The sequence below is a fragment of the Rhinatrema bivittatum genome, chromosome 4 (genome assembly GCF_901001135.1).
Source record: "Rhinatrema bivittatum chromosome 4, aRhiBiv1.1, whole genome shotgun sequence".
NCBI classification, from domain to species: domain Eukaryota; kingdom Metazoa; phylum Chordata; class Amphibia; order Gymnophiona; family Rhinatrematidae; genus Rhinatrema; species Rhinatrema bivittatum.
Window position 1 is genome coordinate 293,676,842 of NC_042618.1, and position 22,097 is coordinate 293,698,938.

General features: G+C 44.3%; 1 protein-coding gene across 1 annotated transcript in view; it reads left to right on the plus strand.

Annotated features, from left to right (window-relative positions):
- The window catches only part of RYR3 (ryanodine receptor 3), a 1,291,138-nt gene extending 1,273,996 nt beyond the window's left edge, over nt 1–17,142 (plus strand). Inside the window, 2 exon segments of the mRNA XM_029600192.1 lie at nt 4,975–5,026; nt 16,942–17,142. Coding sequence (XP_029456052.1) covers nt 4,975–5,026; nt 16,942–17,037 — 148 coding nt within the window. The 3' untranslated portion in view covers nt 17,038–17,142.
- Nucleotides 17,143–22,097: the final 4,955 nt, after the last annotated feature.

The following is a 22,097-nucleotide window of genomic DNA, read 5'->3' on the forward strand; positions in this document are numbered from 1 at the left end:
CAAGACAAGCCTTAAAGTTAATATTTATTTTAATGGAATATGTGCTGATTTTATGGTCAAACATAGGAGTGGGTCACTCCAAGCTACGCAGTTCCTTTCAAGTGTTGGACCATTCAAAGTGAACCTCCTACATGCTTCTTTTGGGAACTGGATTGTTGAAAGATGGCAGAGAAAGCTTCAATAGCAAGAGAAATCTATATGTGCTATGGAACCATGCTTTAGCTGGTTCACTTTGCTTATTGTGTGAGAATAGACTACTAGATGCAAAAGACATGGCACAGATATTGGAGGCATGAGTGAATCCATTTTAGGAGCCTTATGGGTTGTGGGACAATGCTTAGGGATGTGCAGCAGGGACAGATTTGTCCCATTCAGGATTCGGATTTGTAGGAGCCCAAATCCATTGCATCCGTTCTCGGGGGCCCCCGATCCATTCATATGTCAAAAATACATTTGTTCCCCCCCAAAAAAAACCCCATCCCAACCCTTTAAAGTTATTTATTTACAACCCCCCCCCTCCTGACCCAACCCCCCCCCAAGACTTGCCAAAAGTACTTGGTGGTCCAGCGGGGTTCCTGGAGCGATCTCCTGCACTCGGGCTGTTGGCTGCCGGTATTCAAAATGGCGCCGATAGCCCCTGTGACATAGTTAGGGCAAAGGCTATCGGCACCATTTTGAAAACTGGCAGCCGATGACCCGAGTGCAGGAGATCGCTCCAGGACCCCCGCTGGACCACCAGGGACTTTTGGCAAGTCTTAGGGTGGGGGGCCTATTCGTTGGTGATCTGTTGTATTCATGGGGGTTCGCCATACATTTCGGAACCCCCACGAATACAACGAATATGGCATATACGTTGCGGATTCACAATACGTCGAAAACAAATGCACACCCCTAGCAATCCTCCTTAACCAAAATATAGTCAAATGGTTAATTTCTTTGGTACAACCTTACTGTTTCAAAAAGCCCTTCTAAGGTCAGCTGGCTCCCTATCCAAAAAAAAAAATGCAAATATCCTGTGGATCTTCTCAGGCTTCTGAATTAGCAAGTGCTGGGAAACTGTCTAGGCATATTTTTAATCTGATGTCTCCGGAATCCGCAAATTTAGCATAGAAATAGCAAAAGGGTTTATCTGTTCCCCACCTTCTCTATGGGGTCCTTAATGCAGGCTTTGAAATCAGAGACAGTCACCCCTTAGAGTCTCTGCTGATTAGGGAGCCCAGATAATACAAGGTGATGTTAGTATATCCAGCCATTGAAGGTCTCATCATAAAGGAATGAGTTTGCCTATATAAAACTGATCTAATCAGACTAAAAAAGGTTCTCATAGGACAAAGCAGAAGCCTCGGTTAGTGCTCCCATACTGGTAATTTTGTAACATGAGGAATTGCAAAAAAGGCTACCATCATAGTAGAAAGGGCTGTATCACTAAAAGACACTACAAATAAAAAGCAGCCAGGCTCTTTTTAAAATGCACACAGCGCACACAGGTCCTAGCCATGCGCGTAAGTGGGGATTTCTACACGCCTGGCCAATTTAAAATCTAGCCATTAGGTTCCAAGGGAAGACCTTTGATAGTATTTGCACTTTGTATTTCAACACTACTCAAATTCTTTGCTAATGAATGTTTTTAACACTCTTTGCATTGCTGTCTACACTCTTGTTTATTCTCACCCTGAAGCCCTTAACGCACAAATTTAAAGGAGATTTGAATGTCATAGGTTTATATCTGGGGACTAGAAAATTGAAAACTTTACTTTTTTGTTGATGATATCTTGATGCTTCTGACTAATGCTCGCTGTTCAATGCCTACCATACTTGGGTCCCGATTCAATGGAGAATTTCCTATACAATCGTAATGCTAGTGTATAAACTATTCTTATCTGATTCATGTCACTGGGTGAATGTGCTTTTGCATATCTATAATCCATCATGAGCATTGCATTCCTCACAGAGAGGTCTCTTAGAAGTGTTGTCTATATAACCTGCTCACTTGGCCTTTTTTGTATCCTCTACAATGCTATAATATGCGGGTGGATTGTACCAATTCATTTAAAGCAATGTTGAAAGCTTATCTGTTTGGTCTAGCACATGCCGTGTCATATTGTTATTTCTGAGCAATGGAGACAGTTGCTGTTATACCCAGTAGTAGGTGAGAAGGTTTTGGTTATTGCTTGGTTTGTTTTTGTGTTATTATTTAATATATATGTTTATTTTGTTCACCCCCAAGGGATTCAATATTGGTTGTTTATAAATTTTAAATAAATACTAAATGGGGGAAGCCCGACTAAGCATCCAAAAACTGGACGCACAACCTGGATGCACAGCTGGATGCACAGGCGAACTGACAAACCTGAGGAAGGCAACCTAAGACATAGACAAAGAGCACAAAACGCAATTGAGGCCTACCACATGGCACTCAGTGAAAGGCCTTACAGCGGGGCCTAGCCTACAGAGGCTGCTCAACCTCCAGGCTGCCCCCATCCCTTATCCTCCCTCGGAGTGGGACAAACGTCAGAACAGTGCGCCAAGCACGGAGACCGGAGGAAGGAGGAAGCCCTACACAAGAAAACCCTCTTTCTCTGTTTCTGTTTTAATTATATATATATATATATATTTTTTTTTTAAACTTACCTGAGCTCATCCCTTCCTGACTAAGAACAGAGATGTTCTCCAACTGCGGGGGGAGAGGGTATATACCATCACTGCCGCACTCGGCTTCCTGCACCTGCTGCCTTTCAACTGTTTGAACAGCTAAGTCCACGCTGGCTGAAAAACCAGCTACCAGACCAAGGCACTCATCTGAGGGACCACAGGAATCATCTCAGGAATTCTCAACTGGGGGAGGGACCATTTGATATTACCACAAGAGAGGGGGAAAATTAATTTTCCTTTATTTCTCCTTTTCAAAGTAAAGCAGTCCCCAGTAGGGAGATGCACATCCACCATCTGTTGGAGACAGAGAATACTGGCAGGCTGATGTCACTGCAGGAGTATATATACTGTGTCATCAGTTTGCTCCGTCTCCATCTGCTGGTAGAGGTGCATAACCCACTGGTTCTGGACTCATCTGACCAGACGCTAAGAAAATATAGTTTCCCTGATATACGTTGCCTAGCTAGCGATAAGATCTTAGACATTGCCCCAGAAGGTATGCTTTGGGTGTTGCATTCTAAGCCGTCAATGGTCATGATGGAGCCACATGCTAGAAGGGAGGCATTGACTTTCCCTGATAAGATTATAAGGAGTAGATTCTAACACATTAGTTACTTCTAAAGTAAGCCTGTGAGTGCATTAAAAATACTGCTTCATGTTACTGCTGCCCATGACACATGGATTTTATAAGGAAGACATTAATATGCTTGAAGTTTTCTAGCAGTTATAGGTAAACACAGGGTCTTGTAGATTGGCAGAGTAATACTGAGGCCTGTGATACAAGAAGGAAATAGAAGGTCCAGGTTGACATGTTCCGAATGGGTTGTTAGGGAACTTACCTCTGGCCTCCTCTTGCTTGGCTCATAACTGGTCAAGCCACTCTTTCTTCTTTCACTGCCGCTACCAAGCCTTCTTCTTGAGGGCCTCAGTCTATACAGAAAAAAAGGAATAAAAATATTTTAGCCCTATGTAACTGGTTTTGAGATCTTCTCGGTGCTTTATTTTTCCTTAAAAAAAACCCTTATCCTATTTCCTTGCCTCTACGCTGTCCCTTTATGCATCTATATAAACTGTTTAGCATATGCCTCACCTAGCACCCCAACCCCCTCACATTCCCCATATCACCCCAACCCCCTCCCCCCCCCAATTCCCATCCCTACCCCTACCTATCTTCCTATTTCATGCAAAGTACTTATCCCACAGGGTAGGAAGCTCCAGGCTCGGCACAGCATAGCATTGTTCCCAATTGGAACAACTGGTTTTCATTTCCTATCTCCAGGGACACCAGATTGGCTGTGTCCCTGGTGGTAAAATTTGGCTGTCTTGCCAGGGGGAGGGGAGGCATCTTGTAATGTGCCTGCCCCAGCAAAACTTGAAGTGCACGTGTGCATGTGTGAGAACATATGCGTGTACAAGAGTTCCAAAGTTTGTGCAAAACTGTACATATACAGAAAAGTATGCACACAATTTCAGTGTTGTGGATATGCATATTTTAGAAGCTGCACAGATGCAGCTATACAAATTCTAAAATACAATAGTAGATCTACATGTATGGAGCCGTGTAGAGTTGTATGAAAAATATCCTCCCTACTTTTAGAAAAATTTCCCTCCTAAACAACTAAATTTGCCTTTTAAATTCACAAGTTAAATTTTGTTTGACAAAAAGATAGCAACTCCTGAGTCAACCCCAAGATGAGCTTATGATTCAGTCAGTTACTGCTGATTTTCAGCACAAACTGGCTAAATTTAGCTGAGTGACCCCAGCCACACAAATAACAGGTCTAAATTTAACCAGTCAAATTCTGAATTTTTAGATTTAGGACAGTTTTCAACTGAAAACCTAGCCAATTATGTTCAGCTGGAAATTGGCGATAAAAAATTATTATTAATTAGCCAATTCGTTTTGCTGCTCCGTGGCTCTTTGAAAATTGACGCCTTAATGAATATTTGTGTTTATATTAATTTGTATATTATGAATTTGTTTTCATAGAACATTTATTTTTTATTGTAATATTGGAAAGTTTATTAATAATAATAATAATAATTATTATTATTATTATTATTCAAGTTTATGCAAGAGTCAAGCAAGCTCTTTGTGTTAGATCAGACTCATTTTCCATTGTGAAATACATGATGGTTATAGAAAGATGCTTATGGTGCTCTCAGCACCAGGCGATATTATAATCCTAATCTCTGTCTTTCAAAACTAACATCTGTTTCCCAGGATCGGATGGGCTTGCCATATGCCATAACCCTGTCTACTGCATGAACCTATGACTTGTTCTGTTTCCTTCTAATCTCTGCCCCATCTGTTTCTTCCAGGTTCTTTCTGATGTATCTCATTAACAAGGATGAGACAGAGCACACTGGACAGGTAAGTTAGAAATGTAGAGAATGAATTCTCTATAGAGGGACTGGGACCCATTGTCTGATCTCTGCTTTCTTCCAGCTATTTCTCCTCATTAGTGAGGACATGGGAAGGGGATTATATGTATATGATTCCTGGATTGGATGATCTTGGAAATGTATCTAATTATGACTGAACTGAAACCCTGTGATGAAGTGAACCTGCATTTATTCATGGAACCAATCCTCATTCAGAACTGAGTTTCCAGCTCAGAAGAGACAGAAACAGGCCCACTACGGATGCTCCCCACTTGCAAAGTATCCAGTTAACTACTCATCTATCCACAGACCACTTGTGAAAGTCTAGGACCTGACTAAGTTTCTCTGAAAGATCATTCTCCTTTTCTGGGAGATAAGTGATTCTTAAGATAATCCTTTGTAAGATGGCCCAGTACCACGTTCTGGCAGCTTCTCAGCATAAAAGATACAAGCCTGTTCCTACTTGTTCACATAGAACATTGCTACTGGATTATCTATCTGAATTAGAACAATTTTGTTTTCTAACTGATCTGTGAATGACTTTAGAGCATTCAGAGCCACCCATAGCTCTAGGAAATTGATGTGATGATGATTTTCTTGATCAGTCCTGAGTGTGGAGCATAAGTACTTGAGCTCCCCAGCCTAGGCTGGACGCATCTGTAATTAGGAATTTGAAAAATACTTCTCTGGCCAGATTTGATTGAATCAGTCATCAGAACAGCAAGTCCCTGAGTTGCTGAGGGATTTGGACACTTTCTCATAGATCTTGAGAAGCTTGAAGTCATTAGGATCATGGTAACCATTAGGTTTGTCTCATTCTGGGACATGCCAAGAAAGTGATATGTATTTTTTATACCATAATGCCCAACATCCTAAGCTTTCATGTCCCATGCTGTCTGCGGACTCTTTTTTTTTTTTTTTTTATTCCTTCTAGTACAGAAACCAAATTTATAATCATTTCCTATGGGAGAAAGCTTTTACCAGATTCATGTCTACCATAGCTCCTATAAATTCCATTTGGGATTATAGGTAATTTATTACAGACCCTGGTAACTCCAGAACCCAGATAATTATGCACATTAATCTTTCCAACATTTTTTCCCAGGCCATATGTCCACAATGGTGAGCAATCTTTACATAGTTTGGATTACAAAGGAGCTTTAACCTTCTACTTGGAGTGGACTGAAGCCCTTAGAAAGTTTTTTGTTCCTTTTGACCCAAAGAGGCGTAGAATTGCCATTGTTAAGTGCACACTTTCTAATTGGACAGCAAAACGAATCTCCTTCCAGCATGCTCTGGCAGGTTTGGCTCAGTGTTAAAGCCACCAGCAGCACTGATGGCCCACTGAAAATCAGCTTCCATGGAGAAGATTTGTTAGGCCGTGACATGGAGTTCAATCCACACATTTACATCCCATTGGATAAGGTGTTGTATTTTGGACATTGAAGCGTGGGCCCTTGGTCGCTGTAAGAGATGGCACCTCTCACAGGGCAGGGTCCTGTGGGGACTTGCAGAGATGGACCCAGAGAATTAGCTGTATTGTACTGCAACGTAGATGGTAACCCGAGGAATGGGTGATGACTCCAGCCAGGAGAGGAGGAACCAGATGGCAATGTTTCGACTGTAGGTTGCAGGATGGAAAAGGCAATTCCACAGTCTCACCAGGTCCCAAGAGGGAGATGGGTCCGGTAGTGGTTGAGAATCCAAGCTTAGATGGAGAAGCCAATAGATCCGGTAGTGGTCCGCGGTGTGGGGTAGGCCGAGGATCTATGGAGAGAGAGATAAGACAATGCAGAGACAGAACTGGAGCGGCAGTACTCACTCTGATGCTGGTAGTTGTAGTAGAAGGGAACCCCCAAGGAGCAGAGGTCCTGGACGAACAAGGGCCCGGAGGAGCGGGTATCGTAGGTGTCCTGGTAATGAGTAGGCAACTCCAAAGGGAAGGTAGGAGCACGGCAAGGCCCCCGAGGAGCGGGTACCTTAGGCATCCTAGTCGGTAGGATGTAACCCCGGAGGGGAAGGAGGAGTGAGGCAAGGCCCCCGTAGAGCAGGTACCTAAGTCGTCCTGGAGCGAGAGTACACAGAGCGGGAGCATCTGGTAATGTGGAGAGATCAGCATGGAGGATTCCTTGCTAACTCATAAAAGGAATCGTGAGTGGAGATTAAATACCAGAGCTAGTGATGTCATGCAATGGGGACACCCCCAGGATTCCCACCATGACGCACGTAAAGGACGGGGCTGCGCGCACCCTAGGTGATTCCTGGAGAAAGATGGCAAACGAAATCGCCCATGCCGGGCCGAGGACGCCGGAGGGTACGGTGAGGAGAAGTGGAGGCAGCCATCTTACCAAAATGAACTGAGTCAGGTAGAAAAAAGGTAAGCAATAGAGGGTGCAGCCGTCTGCGACCTACGGGCACAACATAAGGATTCCTGGCACAACAGTAGGTTTGGTCAATCTGTCTTGCAAAACAACTTTGAAATTGAAAATATAACCCCATCTGCCCTCAGGCTCTTTTATTAGTACAGAAAATGGCTGGTTGAGAATAAAAATATTTTTTGGCGTATTGGCAGTGTTTTTCTTGTTTATCCTCTTTTTTGTTGAAGGCAACCTGTAGGTAGAGATTCTTATGTGTGACAACTCATTACCAGGACACCTTATGTCCTGTCAGAGAAAACAAAGTTGCTTACATGTAACAGGTGTTCTCCAAGGACAGCAGGTCCTACTAGAGCTCTTTCACCTCCCCAAGCAAGTGAATTCTCCAACAATTGTTTTATACTGAGCTGAGAGGGACCCCATACAACTGCAATGATGTGGGATATCCCACGCATGTTCAGTAGAACATTCCAGAAAGTTTTGGTAGCTTAGCAGTCATTGCTACAACCCAGCCACCATCTGATTATATCCATCATGTGTGAGGACCAGTTTCTTCTCTCCAGAGAATATCCATTACAAATAAGCAACTTTACTTTATGTACACAATGCAGAGTTTTTGTTGGTTTTTTTGGACCACACTAATTGATAGTAATTTTAATGCCACAGAAACAGTAAGACAACTTTTCTGGTTAAGTACATTTTATATAATCTTTGATTTACCATTAAGTTTTGTATTTGTACTATTGTGGTTAAGTCTTACAATTGTCTTTCCTCTTGTACATTTTGTTTTATGCTTAATGATTTGACTTTTGCTTCTATATGTTTCTAGTTTAATCAAAACCTGCCTCAGCAGGAGGCTATAGCATCATGCATCTGCACTTACAACTATCCAGGATTTTCCCTATTATTCATTCTCTCATCTTCCATTAGCCATAACAGCAGCGGTTGTCTAGCAGAGAGGCAAGAACCATAGCACTCTTCAGTACAAGTATAGTTTTAAGCCAATCAGTAGGCATCACTGTTGCGTGATAGCCGGGATTTCCTCCTGAAAGTTTTCAATACAGCTTCCTAGCATCGCCCAGCACCTGCTAACCTGAGGATCCTGTCAGTTCTATTTATAGAAGAATAAAGCTAGACTCTTTAATTGATTGAAATGCAGTCAAATGGTAGGGGTTTATTCATCAAAAAAGGTTGGATCAGTTAGCTAATACAGCCCATGTCTGTCAATCTGTGAATGAACACCCCGCAGCACCCAAACAAGGTTTGCATTGGAGCTATGTTGTCTATCCAGGGGAATGAATCTCTCAGTGGTACTAAATAAATATGTTCTGTCTGCAGCTTTTATGTCATGTTTGTACAATGCTGTAGGCAAAAAATTGTCCTCTAGTCAGCTACTACAAAGTTAGCCTATCTGAGAAAAGCTAAGCTGTTCCTTTTGTTTGGTACATCACATAGAAGGAAAGTCAATACCAATAGTGATTGGGCAGGATTTAAAAGTATGGTAGTACTGGTCAGCTAGGATGCTACAGCAATAACAATGTAGTCTGATATAAACCAGCAAGAGGTGGCAGCCACAGTGGGAATTGTTTTTGTCCAGTGCTGAGAGATAGCAGCCATAGCAGAATGTTTTTTATCTAATATCTCTCAAATTATTTTTTCATGGTAACCTATTTTACTGAATGGAAAAATATAAGGATACTGTTTTGAGCAACTTAGTGGTAGACTTTACTTCGACCTTCTTACTAATGTGCTGAAGAAAGAATCCTTTGACTTGACTGTGTCTATAGTGAATTCTGCTTGTGCTCTCTGCACTGAATCTTCCCTGAACTAAGTCTTCTTCAACTGTTCTCACTGTAACGTGGGTAGCATAGTAAGAAAATGGTAGATGGTTATTTTGTCTCATATTGCTTAGAAGTGATTACTATTTGGTATTTTTTATTAACTTAAATATTTATTTATTCAAAATTTATAAATCGCCTATCAACATTACTAGGCGATTTCCATAAAAACATTCATAACATTTTATAATAACATAAAAACAATGCAGTATAACAAAACATAAATTAGACAATAAAACAAAATATAATCGAACAATAGAACAACAGTGTTGACTGAATGTGTTCTAAGTTAGTTTCTTTTTTTATTGTTTTCAAAAACAGTAACATTTGGCCCATCTAGTCTACTTTGTTATTCCTGTTCACATTGCTAAGGATATAATCCACCTGTCATCCATAGAAGCTTGACCACCTATAGGGTCTTTAAGATCATGAGAGGTCTTGAACGAGTAGATGTGACTCGGTTATTTACACTTTCGAATAATAGAAGGACTAGGGGGCATTCCATGAAGTTAGCAAGTAGCACATTTAAGACTAATCGGAGAAAATTCTTTTTCACTCAACGCACAATAAATCTCTGGAATTTGTTGCCAGAGGATGTGGTTAGTGCAGTTAGTGTAGCTGGGTTCAAAAAAGGTTTGGATAAGTTCTTGGAAGAGAAGTCCATTAACTGCTATTAATCAAGTTTACTTAGGGAATAGTCACTGCTATTAATTGCATCAGTAGCATGGGATCTTCTAGGTGTTTGGGTAATTGCCAGGTTCTTGTGGCCTGGTTTGGCCTCTTTTGGAAACAGGATGCTGGGCTTGATGGACCCTTGGTCTGACCCAGCATGGCAATTTCTTATGTTCTTATGTTCTTAGGGTATCATTCCTTACCTAAGGAAACTAGTTTTAGACTAGATCCCAACAGGTAATTTTTAAAAGGTGCATATTTGTGCCCATAGCCTCGTGTATTGGCATGCAAGCAGAGATATGCTTAATTTTATATCGTGCATGCAAGTACACACGTATCGTTTAAAATATCCCTACTGCGCATATGTGTGCAGCCTTTACACACATATTTTAATAACATGCTCACACAAGTGACCATATTGGGGGGGGGGGGGGGGGGAGAGGGAGGGAGAGAGAAAGACAGTAAGACACTCTATACATCTCCTATTGTAAGAGGGGCACTTTCAACTCAGGATGGGTTTTGGAGGGGTAGTTTCACAATGGTCTACAGACCCTTGCACCCTAGGCAGACCAATATAACAATCCACCCACCCTGTTGAAAGTGCCCCTCTTACAGCAGGAGATATATAAAGTATCATATTCTCTCTCTCTCTCTCTCTCCCTCTCCCCCTCCCTCCCTCTGTTCAGGGTCCCTCTGGTTCCTTGTCCTGTAAGCCCCCACACTTGAGCCCAAATCTTGCTCCTTATCAGGACCAGCAGGAAAGTCATGCAGGTAACATGCCACGATCAACCTTTGCAAAATTCAAGATTACGCATGTAAGTCTTGGCCCTGCCCTGGAACACCCATGCCCCTCCCCTTTTCTGCCTCCTTATTCTTGATGTGTGCACAAGTATGTATGCGTGTTATTCCCGGTTTCTTAAAATTTGCGTTGCTCTAGCATGGCCCAAGGCTTTTAAAATCTACCTGCAAGAAAGGAGAGATAGAAATCTCTACCTTGCTCCCTAGCTCACCTTCTTCCACATCTGCACATTCTGCCCCTCTTTACTAGTCCTTCAATCCCAGAGTCTGCTACTGCCTATCCTCATCTCTTTCTACAATGTTTTCTGCCTCTCTCAGCAACTCCACTGAGGTTGGTCATTGTCCCATCTGCCAGCAGACTGAGTGCTACTGCATTAGGAAACCACATTAATTATTGGCAAATATCTTTCACATTCACTATATTCATAGGGGTAGATTTTCAGACGAGCGCGAATAGCCTACTTTTGTTTGCGCTCCAGGCGCAAACAAAAGTACGCTGGATTTTAGTAGATACGCGCGTAGTCGCGCGTATCGGCTAAAATCCTGGATCGGCGCGCGCAAGGCTATCGATTTCGTATAGCCTGCGCGCGCCGAGCCGCGCAGCCTACCCCCGTTCCCTCCTAGGCCGCTCCGAAATCGGAGCGGCCTAGAAGGGAACTTTCCTTTGCCCTCCCCTCACCTTCCCCTCCCTTCCCCTACCTAACCCACCCGCCCGGCCCTGTCTAAACCCCCATCCTACCTTTGTCGGGGGATTTACGCCTCCCAGAGGGAGGCGTAAATCCCCGCGCGCGAGCGGGACTCCTGCGCGCCGGGCCGCGACCTGGGGGCGGGTACGGAGGGCGCGGCCACGCCCCCGGACCGCCCCGGGCCGTAGCCACGCCCCCGTACCCACCCCCAAAACGCTGCCGACACGCCCCCGCAACGCCGCGCGCTCCGGCCCTGCCCCCCGACACGCCTCCCGACACGCCCACTCCGAAAACCCCGGGACTTACGCGAGTCCCGGGGTTCTGCGCGCGCCGGTGAGCCTATGTAAAATGGGGCGGATTTTCAGAGCCCTGCTCGCGTAAATCCGCCCAAAACCGGGCGGATTTACGCGAGCAGGGCCCTGCGCGCCGGTGAGCCTATTTTACATAGGCTCACCGGCGCGCGCAGAACCCCGGGACTCGCGTAAGTCCCGGGGTTTTCGGAGTGGGCGTGTCGGGAGGCGTGTCGGGGGGCGAGGCCGGAGCGCGCGGCGTTGCGGGGGCGTGTTGGCAGCGTTTTGGGGGCGGGTACGGGGCATGGCTACGGCCCGGGGGCGTGGCCGCGCCCTCCGTACCCGCCCCCAGGTCGCGGCCCGGCGCGCAGGAGGCCCGCTGGCGCGCGGGGATTTACGCCTCCCGGAGGGAGGCGTAAATCCCCCGACAAAGGTAGGATGGGGGTTTAGACAGGGCCGGGCGGGTGGGTTAGGTAGGGGAAGGGAGGGGAAGGTGAGGGGAGGGCAAAGGAAAGTTCCCTTCTAGGCCGCTCCGATTTCGGAGCGGCCTTGGAGGGAACGGGGGTAGGCTGCGCGGCTCGGCGCGCGCAGGCTATACGAAATCGATAGCCTTGCGCGCTCCGATCCAGGATTTTAGCCGATACGCGCGACTACGCGCGTATCTACTAAAATCCAGCGTACTTTTGTTTGTGCCTGGAGCGCAAACAAAAGTAGGCTGTTCGCGCTCGTCTGAAAATCTACCCCAATAGGCTCACCGGCGCGCAGGGCCCTGCTCGCGTAAATCCGCCCGGTTTTGGGCGGATTTACGCGAGCAGGGCTCTGAAAATCCGCCCCATAGTGACATATTTGCCCCAATAATTTATTTACAAAAAAATCTTTGCTAATTTTAATATCATCAGTCACCAACTCCTGTCTTCCTGTTTTTCCAATATAAACAGTTATGGTCTTTGCTTCTGCTCATTCTGGACAGTTATTTCTCCAAGCCACTTATAAACACAGAGGTTGAAATTCAAAAGGATTGTGCAGGTAACTGCAGAAGGTGAAGTGAAAGAGGCTATTATAACCAAAAGAACTTATTTCAAAATTTGAGAAAGAATCCAAATAAAGAAAATAGGAAATAGCATAAGCACAGATAAGGCAGGCAAAAAGAGAATTTGAAAAGAAGCTTACTGTAGAGGCAAAAACTCATAATAAAACCTTTTTCAAACATATCTGAAACAGGAAGCCTCTGATAGGAATGTGCAGAAGAAAAACATTTCATTAAGTTAATTTATTCAGTTTTTTGGGACACAAATTTGTTTCATTAACTTCAAAGCGAAAAAAAAATGTTTATTTATTGTCACGGAGTGCGAGTCCTTGGGCTGTGGCATGCTTGTTACTACCCAGCTCGTGGCATGGGCTGGGTCCATGCCGACAGCAGGCAAACACTCTATAAGGTGGGACTAAGAGGAGGCTTCACCTATATCTGCCTCCTTCCCCACAGATTGAGCCCTTGGGTTCCAAGGCCAGCAGGACTTAGGTGAATGTCCACAGTAGGAAGAGCAGTCCAAGGGTCAGGGCAGGTAACAGATGGCATCAGTGTCAAGGCAGGCAGCGAGCGGGCAGAGTCAGTATCCAGGTAGAGGTCCAGGGCAAGCAGAGGTCAAGACAGAATCAATATCAAGACAGAGGGCATGCAACAAGAGATATGTCAGAGAGGCACGGAAAGCAAGGGGCAAGGGCACAAGAGGACTGGTCACTTCCTCCTTGAGTTGAGCCCACAGGTTCTGGTGGCCAGCAGGACTTAACTGGAAGTGCACTAGAGACAAGGATACAGGAGGGCACCCACTAAGGCAGAGCTGACTGAAGGGTACAGAAAGGTGCCACAAGACAAGGAATAAGGAGAGCACCAAAAGGACAGACAAACAAGTAGACAAGACTAGAAAATGACTAAATAAAGCATGGAGTAAGAAGGACAAGACTAAGCTGAAACAGTGTACAAGGGAAGGCAGGGACCAGACAAACAGGACACCAGAAGGCCAATATTAAGGCTAAATAAGCAGGACACAACACACATAGAAGGAACAAGGAGGCCACTAAGAAGGCCAACAAGAAAACAGTAGCAAAACCAGAACCTAGGCAAGGTTAGGCAATGACCACAGCAAGACGTAAGGAAGACTCCAAGATGAGGAGGTGAGCTGTGAGTGAGGCAGGCTTTTAAAGCATGGCAGTGCTGACTCATGTGCCTTCAAGGCAAGCCTGTGCAGCTCTGACTGTGACCCACTGAGGGCCCCTGTAGGCAGGAGGGCCACGCAGCAGCCAGAATCCTTACATTGTGTGTGATATCAAACATATCTAAGCCTGCCTTTGCTGTTTAGGATTTTATTACCCATACTATGAGTCATTTGCATGGCCCTCCAGAAATTGTTTCTTTTCTTTCATATTTTCTCTTTATCATCATACTAAATTAATGTATCATCCATGTTCTTAACAGGTATGTTTATGAGTTTTCCATCTTTTTTGGGGACTGACCTACTTTGTGGGATTGTTAAGGAAGGGGAACAATGACAGCTTAGCTATCGATCACCCACCTCCCTTTCCTAGTTTAAACTTGTGCCAATGTAGGAAACAAATTGTTTATTGAGGACACTGCTTGGGCAATTTGGCCTGGACTTGTCATGCAAACACAGCTGAAAATACTCCAGAATTTTACATTCTAATTTTTAATTAGCTTAAAAACAGAGGTATTCTTTACAATTTCAAATAGGACTATGCAGTCCATTCTGATTATAGCACAGGGAGTACCTAGTCAATTGTATTGTTAGATTGGCTAAGTGCTTTACAGATCTTATGTCTCTTAAGTAAAGCTGGCACTTGCTTGATACCCTAGCAATCCAGCTGGGATCATGACTCCACACTATATAACAGTAAAGTTGGATACCAAAGCTTTAGCAAGGGATTGAAGTAGACAAATGATGCAATAATCTTTCCTTTCCTGCCTTCCAGTCTCTCGGGTCATCCCCTCCTTCTGTTACCCTTCAAGAACACCACTCCTATCCTAATATAGCTTTCACTCCAACACCTATTCAATTATTCTCCATTTCCCACTGAACTTTCTTCTCCTCCTCCATCCATCTCTTCTCCTCCCCCACTCTTTCAGGGTCCTTCCTCTCCCCTTATCTTTTATATGTTTCTCTAACCCTTGCAGCAGTGAATGTGGCTACGAGAGATTAGTGGCACAGGGATACAGTTAGTGTGCACTCCTGTGGCTGTTCCTCCCCCTTTTCCACATCCTTTCTTTCTAAACCAGAAGCATACAGATTAGGAAAGGGGCAGCCATAAGGACTAGGAGCACATGCTCACTGTCAGGCCGATACAGAAAAACGCGCGGGAGAACTGGCGAGCGCCCTCTCTCCTGGCGTGTGCACAGGCCACTCTCCTGGGCGCGCAATTCAGGAGGGTGGCCCATGCAAATTAGGGTCCACGGTAAACGGAGGCGCTAGGGACACTAGCGCACTCCCTAGGGCCTCCTTTTTGACAGGAGCGGCGGCTGTCAGCGGGTTTGACAGCCGACGCTCAATTTTGCCGGCATCAGTTCTCAAACCCGCTGACAGCCACGGGTTCGGAAAATGGACGCCGGCATAATTAAGCATCTGTCTTCCAACCCACGGGCCGTGGGCCGATTTTTAATTTTTTTTTTTTAATTTTTTTTTAATTTTTACTTTTTTTTTTTTTTTACTTATGGGGCTTCAGACTTAATATCGCTATGATATTAAGTCAGAGGGTGTACAGAAAAGCAGCTTTTTCTGCTTTTCTGTACACTTCCCCGGCACCGGCAGAAATTAACGCCAGCCTTTGGGCAAGCGTAAATTTCTGAAAGTAAAATGTGCGGCTTGGCTGCACATTTTACTTTCTGTATCGCGCGGGTATAACTAATAGGGCCATCAATATGCAACATGGGCGGTGGAGCGCACTGTACTGTATCGGCCTGTGTGTCCTCAAACTACTTCCTTAGCTCTCACTGCTACATAGGGAGAAGGGATGGATGAGTGTATTCTCTTCCATCAGCATAGGTTTGGTTCTGCTTGGCCACATCTGACCTTCCTCCTCTTATTGTCATTTGAATCACAGCAGGAAAAGTATTTGTACAATGCATCATCCCAGTCCAAACCTGGCTTTGGACTTTCTATGATCAAAGATGCTACACCAAATCTGAATCAAGATAGCGCCCCCAAATCCCAGCTGCAGCTGCACAGTGCCAAATTTAGGCACAAGGAACCGAAGCTACAATTTAAGAACATAGGAAATGCCATGCTGGGTCAGACTAAGGTCCATTGAATCCAGCATTTTGTCTCCAGCAGTGACCAGTCTGGATCACAAGTACCCCAGTAGTTGATCTTTAAGGAGGGGTCTCTACATACAAAATAATTACTACATTTCAAGTTTTACATATTTTGGTAATAGGGCCTCTTAAATCCGGCATAGCTTAGGGGCTCAATATGCCTTAATTTGTTCCTGGACCTACACTATATAGCTCACTTCAACTGATTGGTTGGTCATAGAGAGGAAGAAAGAAGAGGGGAGGAGACAGACTAACATGGAGAAAAAGATAAGAGAGCAAAGAGTGTTAGATATTGAGCTATGGTGATAGAAGGATGTAAAGGGAAGCAAGGAAAATTGAAGCTGAACTTGGGGAAAGAGGGAGGAAAGAAAAGGGGAGAAATAAGGCTTGAAAGAAACTGTATAATGAAGAAGGCAGGAAAATTAGAAGTTTGAAAAGAGGAAAGAGCTCAAGAAAATAAAAGAAAGCCACAAACAGAGAGGATAAATCACAACACAGATATACATGAAGGCTAGAAAATACATTTTATTTTTGGATATGATTGTGTGGCAGCTTTTTCCTCAACCCAGTCTTTGAACACACCTAGCCATTCAGGTTTTCAGGGTGTCCACAATGAATATTCATGGAATAGATTTACCTTCACTGCCTCCATTGTATGCACATCTATCTCATGCATATTCATTATGGATATTCTGAAAATCTGGCTGGCTAGGTGTGTCCCAAGAACTGGATTGAGAATCTCTGTGCTAGAGCACGGAGACAAATATAATTTGTCGAACTCTTTGACATGGGTCCTTAATCACTCTCTAGCCTAATAATCTCCTTAAATCAAAAATCTGAATCTGTAACTACTACTTGCAGAACTGCTGATATATATATATATATATTTTTTTTTTTTGTTTGTTTGTTTTTCATCCATGTCAGGAGTCCTATGTCTGGAAGATGTACCAGGAGAGATGTTGGGATTTCTTCCCTGCTGGGGACTGCTTCCGTAAACAGTATGAGGACCAGCTTGGATAAATGTCTAAGAGAAAGGCTCTCAGAACAAAGCCAATAGAGTCTGCAGACAATTTCTCTTTCAACTGACAAACCAACAACAGTTCAATTACTAATGCAACATAGGTTTTTTTTGAAGCTATATGACAAACACTTGCTGCAGAATGAAAATGTTCTCAATTCAATCATGAAACTGAAGGAGACTGATTGCAATACTTGGCTACATAAGGATGCAAATATACATAAAAAGGACTGAAGTCATGGTGCTGTTTAGCTCCAATATTTATGTATCCCTGTGGTTGACAATTAGAGCTGAACGATTTAAAAACTTTATTTCTTACTGCACAATACTACTGAAGGAGAGCGTAACCTTTGGCTCCAACTGCTATTCACTCACAAATGTATTAAGACACTCCAGGACAAGCTGTACGTATTTATCAATCTAACTTATCAATGAAGTGCCTTTCTCATCTGTAGACATAGCTATGCAATACTTTTTTTTCTGTTAGTATTTTAGATTGACAATTCTACTGTTAAATGCTGTATTGCTCTTCTGTCTTAATATATGAACAAGAAGCTGATTCAAAGGCTCTCAACACAGCTGGTTGGATTCTGTTTCCGAAAGAAAGTTGCAGTATGTGATACTGACATGCCTAATTGAGCACTGCTTTTTAGTTCTTGAGAACTGCTGTAGTGAAAGCTGCTATTGTTATTAACTTTTCTTCAAATACAGTGAAGTGCCCATTGCAATAAAAAGAAAACCTTGCAAACTAAGATGCAGTCTTGTCATTCCAATGAAGAAATCAAATTAAGCATTACCCACTCTATAACCACATTCAACACTGTCTCTACAGTCAGGCTTGACCAAAGAACTAAGGATCCAATTTACTAAGGATTTATTTCAAATTTTGGTCCGGGGAGAAAAAAAGCCTTAGTAAATCAGAGCCTGAGCATGCCTGGATTAAAGCTTTTCTCAACATCAGCATTAAAAGTGTTTGAAAGATTTCATACCTTCAGCAGAGGGCACATGGCCTCTGTTGGAAACAGGATGCTGGGCTTGATGGACCCTTGGTCTGACCCAGCATGGCAATTTCTTATGTTCTTATGTTCATGGAGGAGAAGTCCATTAACTTCTTTTAATCAAGTTGTCTTAAAGAATAGCCACTGCTATTACTGGCATCAGTAGCATGGGATCTTCTTGGTGTTTGGGTAATTGTCAGGTTCTTGTGGCTGGGGGAAAGGAGGCAGAGGAACCCAACAGAGACCTGCCTCGGAGGTGGATGCCCAATATATCAAGGGATCTGAGTCCATGCTCTGAATTGGCTCAGACCGAAAACTCTTAACATTAATTTCTGAAAGCTTCTCTTGTGGATATTGCTGCTGGTCACCACTCTGATGCTCTTGCCTGTGACATCAGACCCAGTTCATGAAACTCAGGATGAGAATGGTGTCTCAATGGAGGGGAGCAGCTGGTGGTACCAGTTGAGCAGGATGGAGTTGGAGACTGAGAAGAAGATGATCCTAATTCATCATTATCATCCTTAAAACTGATCATCTTTAACATTATCTTTTCAACCATTGTAATTAACGTATTTTTCCAGTGTGTAAGAACATTGCACTTGAGAGCAAAATTGCCTTTTACACGTGGGTCACACATAGTGGCTAACATATAGCAATCCCATTGCATGAGAGGTTTCAACCTTTTCTGTACTTGATCTTTTAAGCATTTCACAAGCAGCAACACTTCCTTTGAGAAATCTGGCCGATGCAGAAATTCTTCTAATACCTGCTCCAGATAATATATTACAGGGATGACATCACCTAACATGGCATAGCTGAACTCAGTGCATCAGTATATTCTTTGAAAGGCTTGAGAACATGCACCATCTGTGCAATGTTTGTCCAGACCTGATATTCAAGAGGACTTTCCAATCCAATTTCAGATGTCATTGCCAAATCATGAAGAGGAGTATGTTGTTCACACAACTCTGCAACCTAAGATAAATGGAATTCCATCTGATAGGCACATCCTGAACAAGGTTGTGCAATGGTGCCCCAACTGCTACTTGCCTCTCTCTGAGTTCCTTCCACTGTGATTGAAATGTCCAGCTATTTTGCGACACTTTTCAATCAATCTCTTCAGGACTTGACTACCACCTTCCTTGACACTAAGCCCCAAAGCATCCCTCACTACCAGGTGCAGCGTATGTGCAAAGCATCGGATGCCCTTTAATCTACCATCAGCCAGAGCCTTAATAATATTGGCACCATTGTCAGTAATGAAATAGCCATTTAAACATTCCATATCACTGCTTCTAAGTAGCCCATTCCATCCTTCCATCATTCCCTGAATTGCCTGTAAGATATTTTCTGAAGTGTGGCTCTTGTCTAGCACTTGAGCATGTAGTAAAGCCCACCAGTATCCTGATAGTGATGGCGAAACCTTTTTGGAGCTGCTGGTGCTACTGCTGCCACTGCTTACAGGTAATGCCTCATCCAGCTGCCACCAATGTGCTGTTAGAGACAAATATGCATGCATTGCATTCATACTAGTCCCCGGGGCTTCCCTGGAACCATCGCTATTCTCTTTGTGAGTACCCCGCTCTGCGCACCACTTCCTGTTCTACCGAGGACCTCTCTGGCGTACCCCGCTCTGCGGGCCTTTACCAATTCTACTGCGAATCTCATTGGTGTTTCCCGCTCTGCGGACTGCAATCACCGATACTGAGGACCCTCACCAGTGTACCCCGTTCTGTGGGTCATTACCATCTCTACTAAGGACCTCAGCTTATCCCACTTTGCAGACTGCTATCATCTCTACTGAGGATCCTTTCTGGTGTACTCCTTTCCGCGGACCATTACCATCTCTTCTAAGGACCTCATCGGTGTATCCCACTCTGCGGACCACTACCGTCTCTACTGAGGACCTTCTTTGGTGTACCCCGCTCCGCAGGCTACTACCATCTCTACTGAAGACCTCATCGGTGTACCTTGCTCTGCAGATCATTACCAACTCTACGGAGGTATTCCCTCTGGGCATCCCCCATTCCACTGACCCTGTGTCTCTGGGTCCGTGAGACCTCCTCTCTGGCACCCCCTGCTTCGTGGGTAGTGCCTCTATCTCTTTTAATAAAGACTCTAGACTGATATTGTGTCTGACATCACCGAGACCTCGCCTCCCAACGGTGAGGCTCATGGGGCTCCTCCCCTTGGGCAGTTCCATCTCTCACCTCAGCCCAGGGCCTATACTAACAGAATCCTAACAGTAGCTTGCAGCTGCTGCCAAGGAAGAGGAGGAGACTGCTGCAGATGCACACAATCTTCTGTACTACTTTCCTTCTGTGGCTTCCCTGTTGCATTAGTTGAAGCCTGGGCAACCATAATGGTGGGACCAGCTTCTTCTAGAAGCAACAGTGCTCTATGTTCTTTTTCCAGGTGATATTTCATGTTGCTGTTAGTAAGATGTCCAATAATCCTTCCAAAGCTCACCATCTTTACAATGGATACATTCAGCAAATCTCTGATCAGCCACAGCATGAAAATGATTCCAAATCTTAGATTTCGTTCTACTGGCCCTTATTCTAGGCTGTTCACTTGTCATTTTCATACTAGTAGCAGTAGTAGTAGTAGTAGTAGTCTCTTGGTGTAGACGTGATGCGGGCAGTGGTTTTTGCAATTTGACTAGTTTTATTACCATCATCTAAAAGTATGTCATTGGTGGTGTTCTCCTTCTCCTCCTCAGAAATGTTACTAGCCAAGAAACCCTGAGATCTTTCCACAGATTTCCCCTTCCCCTTGCTAGCAGATTCACCCATTAGGAAATCCACATCAGATTGATGATCATCATCAATATATGAATATTCAGATTCATCATGCAAGACTTTATCTAGCACTGTTCTTTCATCTAAGAATAAAATGCACTGCACAGATTTGACTTTTCCCTCACATTGTTCTGATTTTGCTCCTTCCTTGCCCTGCACAAAATCTTGTGCTTCTACATCCTCACAGGTATTAGAAGGAGAAGGAGTATCATTCTTATTCTTCTAAAAAATTTGCAGTTTTTTTTCTAGAGACTGGCAGTCTGCTCTTTCTGGTAGTAGTAGTACTACTAGTAGTAGTACTACTAGAACTACTCATGCCGTATACAGGCCCTCTACCAGTGCTCCTGCCACCATTTGCCAGCCACTACCAGTACTTCTAGTACTACTAGTATTAGTAGTAATACCACATTTTCTTCCAGAAGGAAGTGGCATGATGATTGATTGATTGATTGAATGATTTTACTTCCTTTGCAGATCACCACGTACACTTTGCACAGAGACTCTAAGATCAATGCTTATTTGGCTGCACAGTGAGTGCACACAGCAGACAGAGCACACACAGTACAATACACACACACACAATGAGTGCACTGTTACAGATTGAGACCTCTAATGCTCAGAGAACACACACATACACAGTGGTCAGGTGGCAATTGCTATAACCACTGGTGAGTCACTGAATGACCACCCGTGCTGTACTACTACTGTCTACCTGCTTGGCTAGCCTGCCAGCCAGGCATTGTCAATGCTACAAGTGCAAGTCCAGCACCAACAAGCAAGCAAGCAGCACACACCTTATAAAGAAATAGGGGCGGGAAGGGGGGGGCGGGGTCATGGTGCTGGTCCGGGGGCGGGACCGAGGCCTCCGGCACAGCGGCTGTGCCGGGGGATGGCGCGCTGGCAGCTGGCCAGCGCGCGCAAGATACACCTGCCAGAGGCAGGCGTAAATAAGTAAAACAAGGTAGGGGGGGATTTAGGTAGGGCTGGGGGGTGGGTTAGATAAGGGAAGGGGGGGGAATGGGAAAAGCATCGGGGCTCCCCTTAGGCTCAGTGCACGCAAGGTGCACAAGTATGCACCCCCTTGCGTGCGCTGACCCCGGATTTTATAACATGCGCATGGCAGCGCGTGCATGTTATAAAAGTGTGTCCAGAGTGCTTCTAGCAGCTAAAAAAAACAATCTACCATGGGTTTCTATGCCTCAAAGTGGAAAAGTTTAATAATTTGGTGTACAAAGAAGGTGTTACCAGTATTCTCTTGTACAG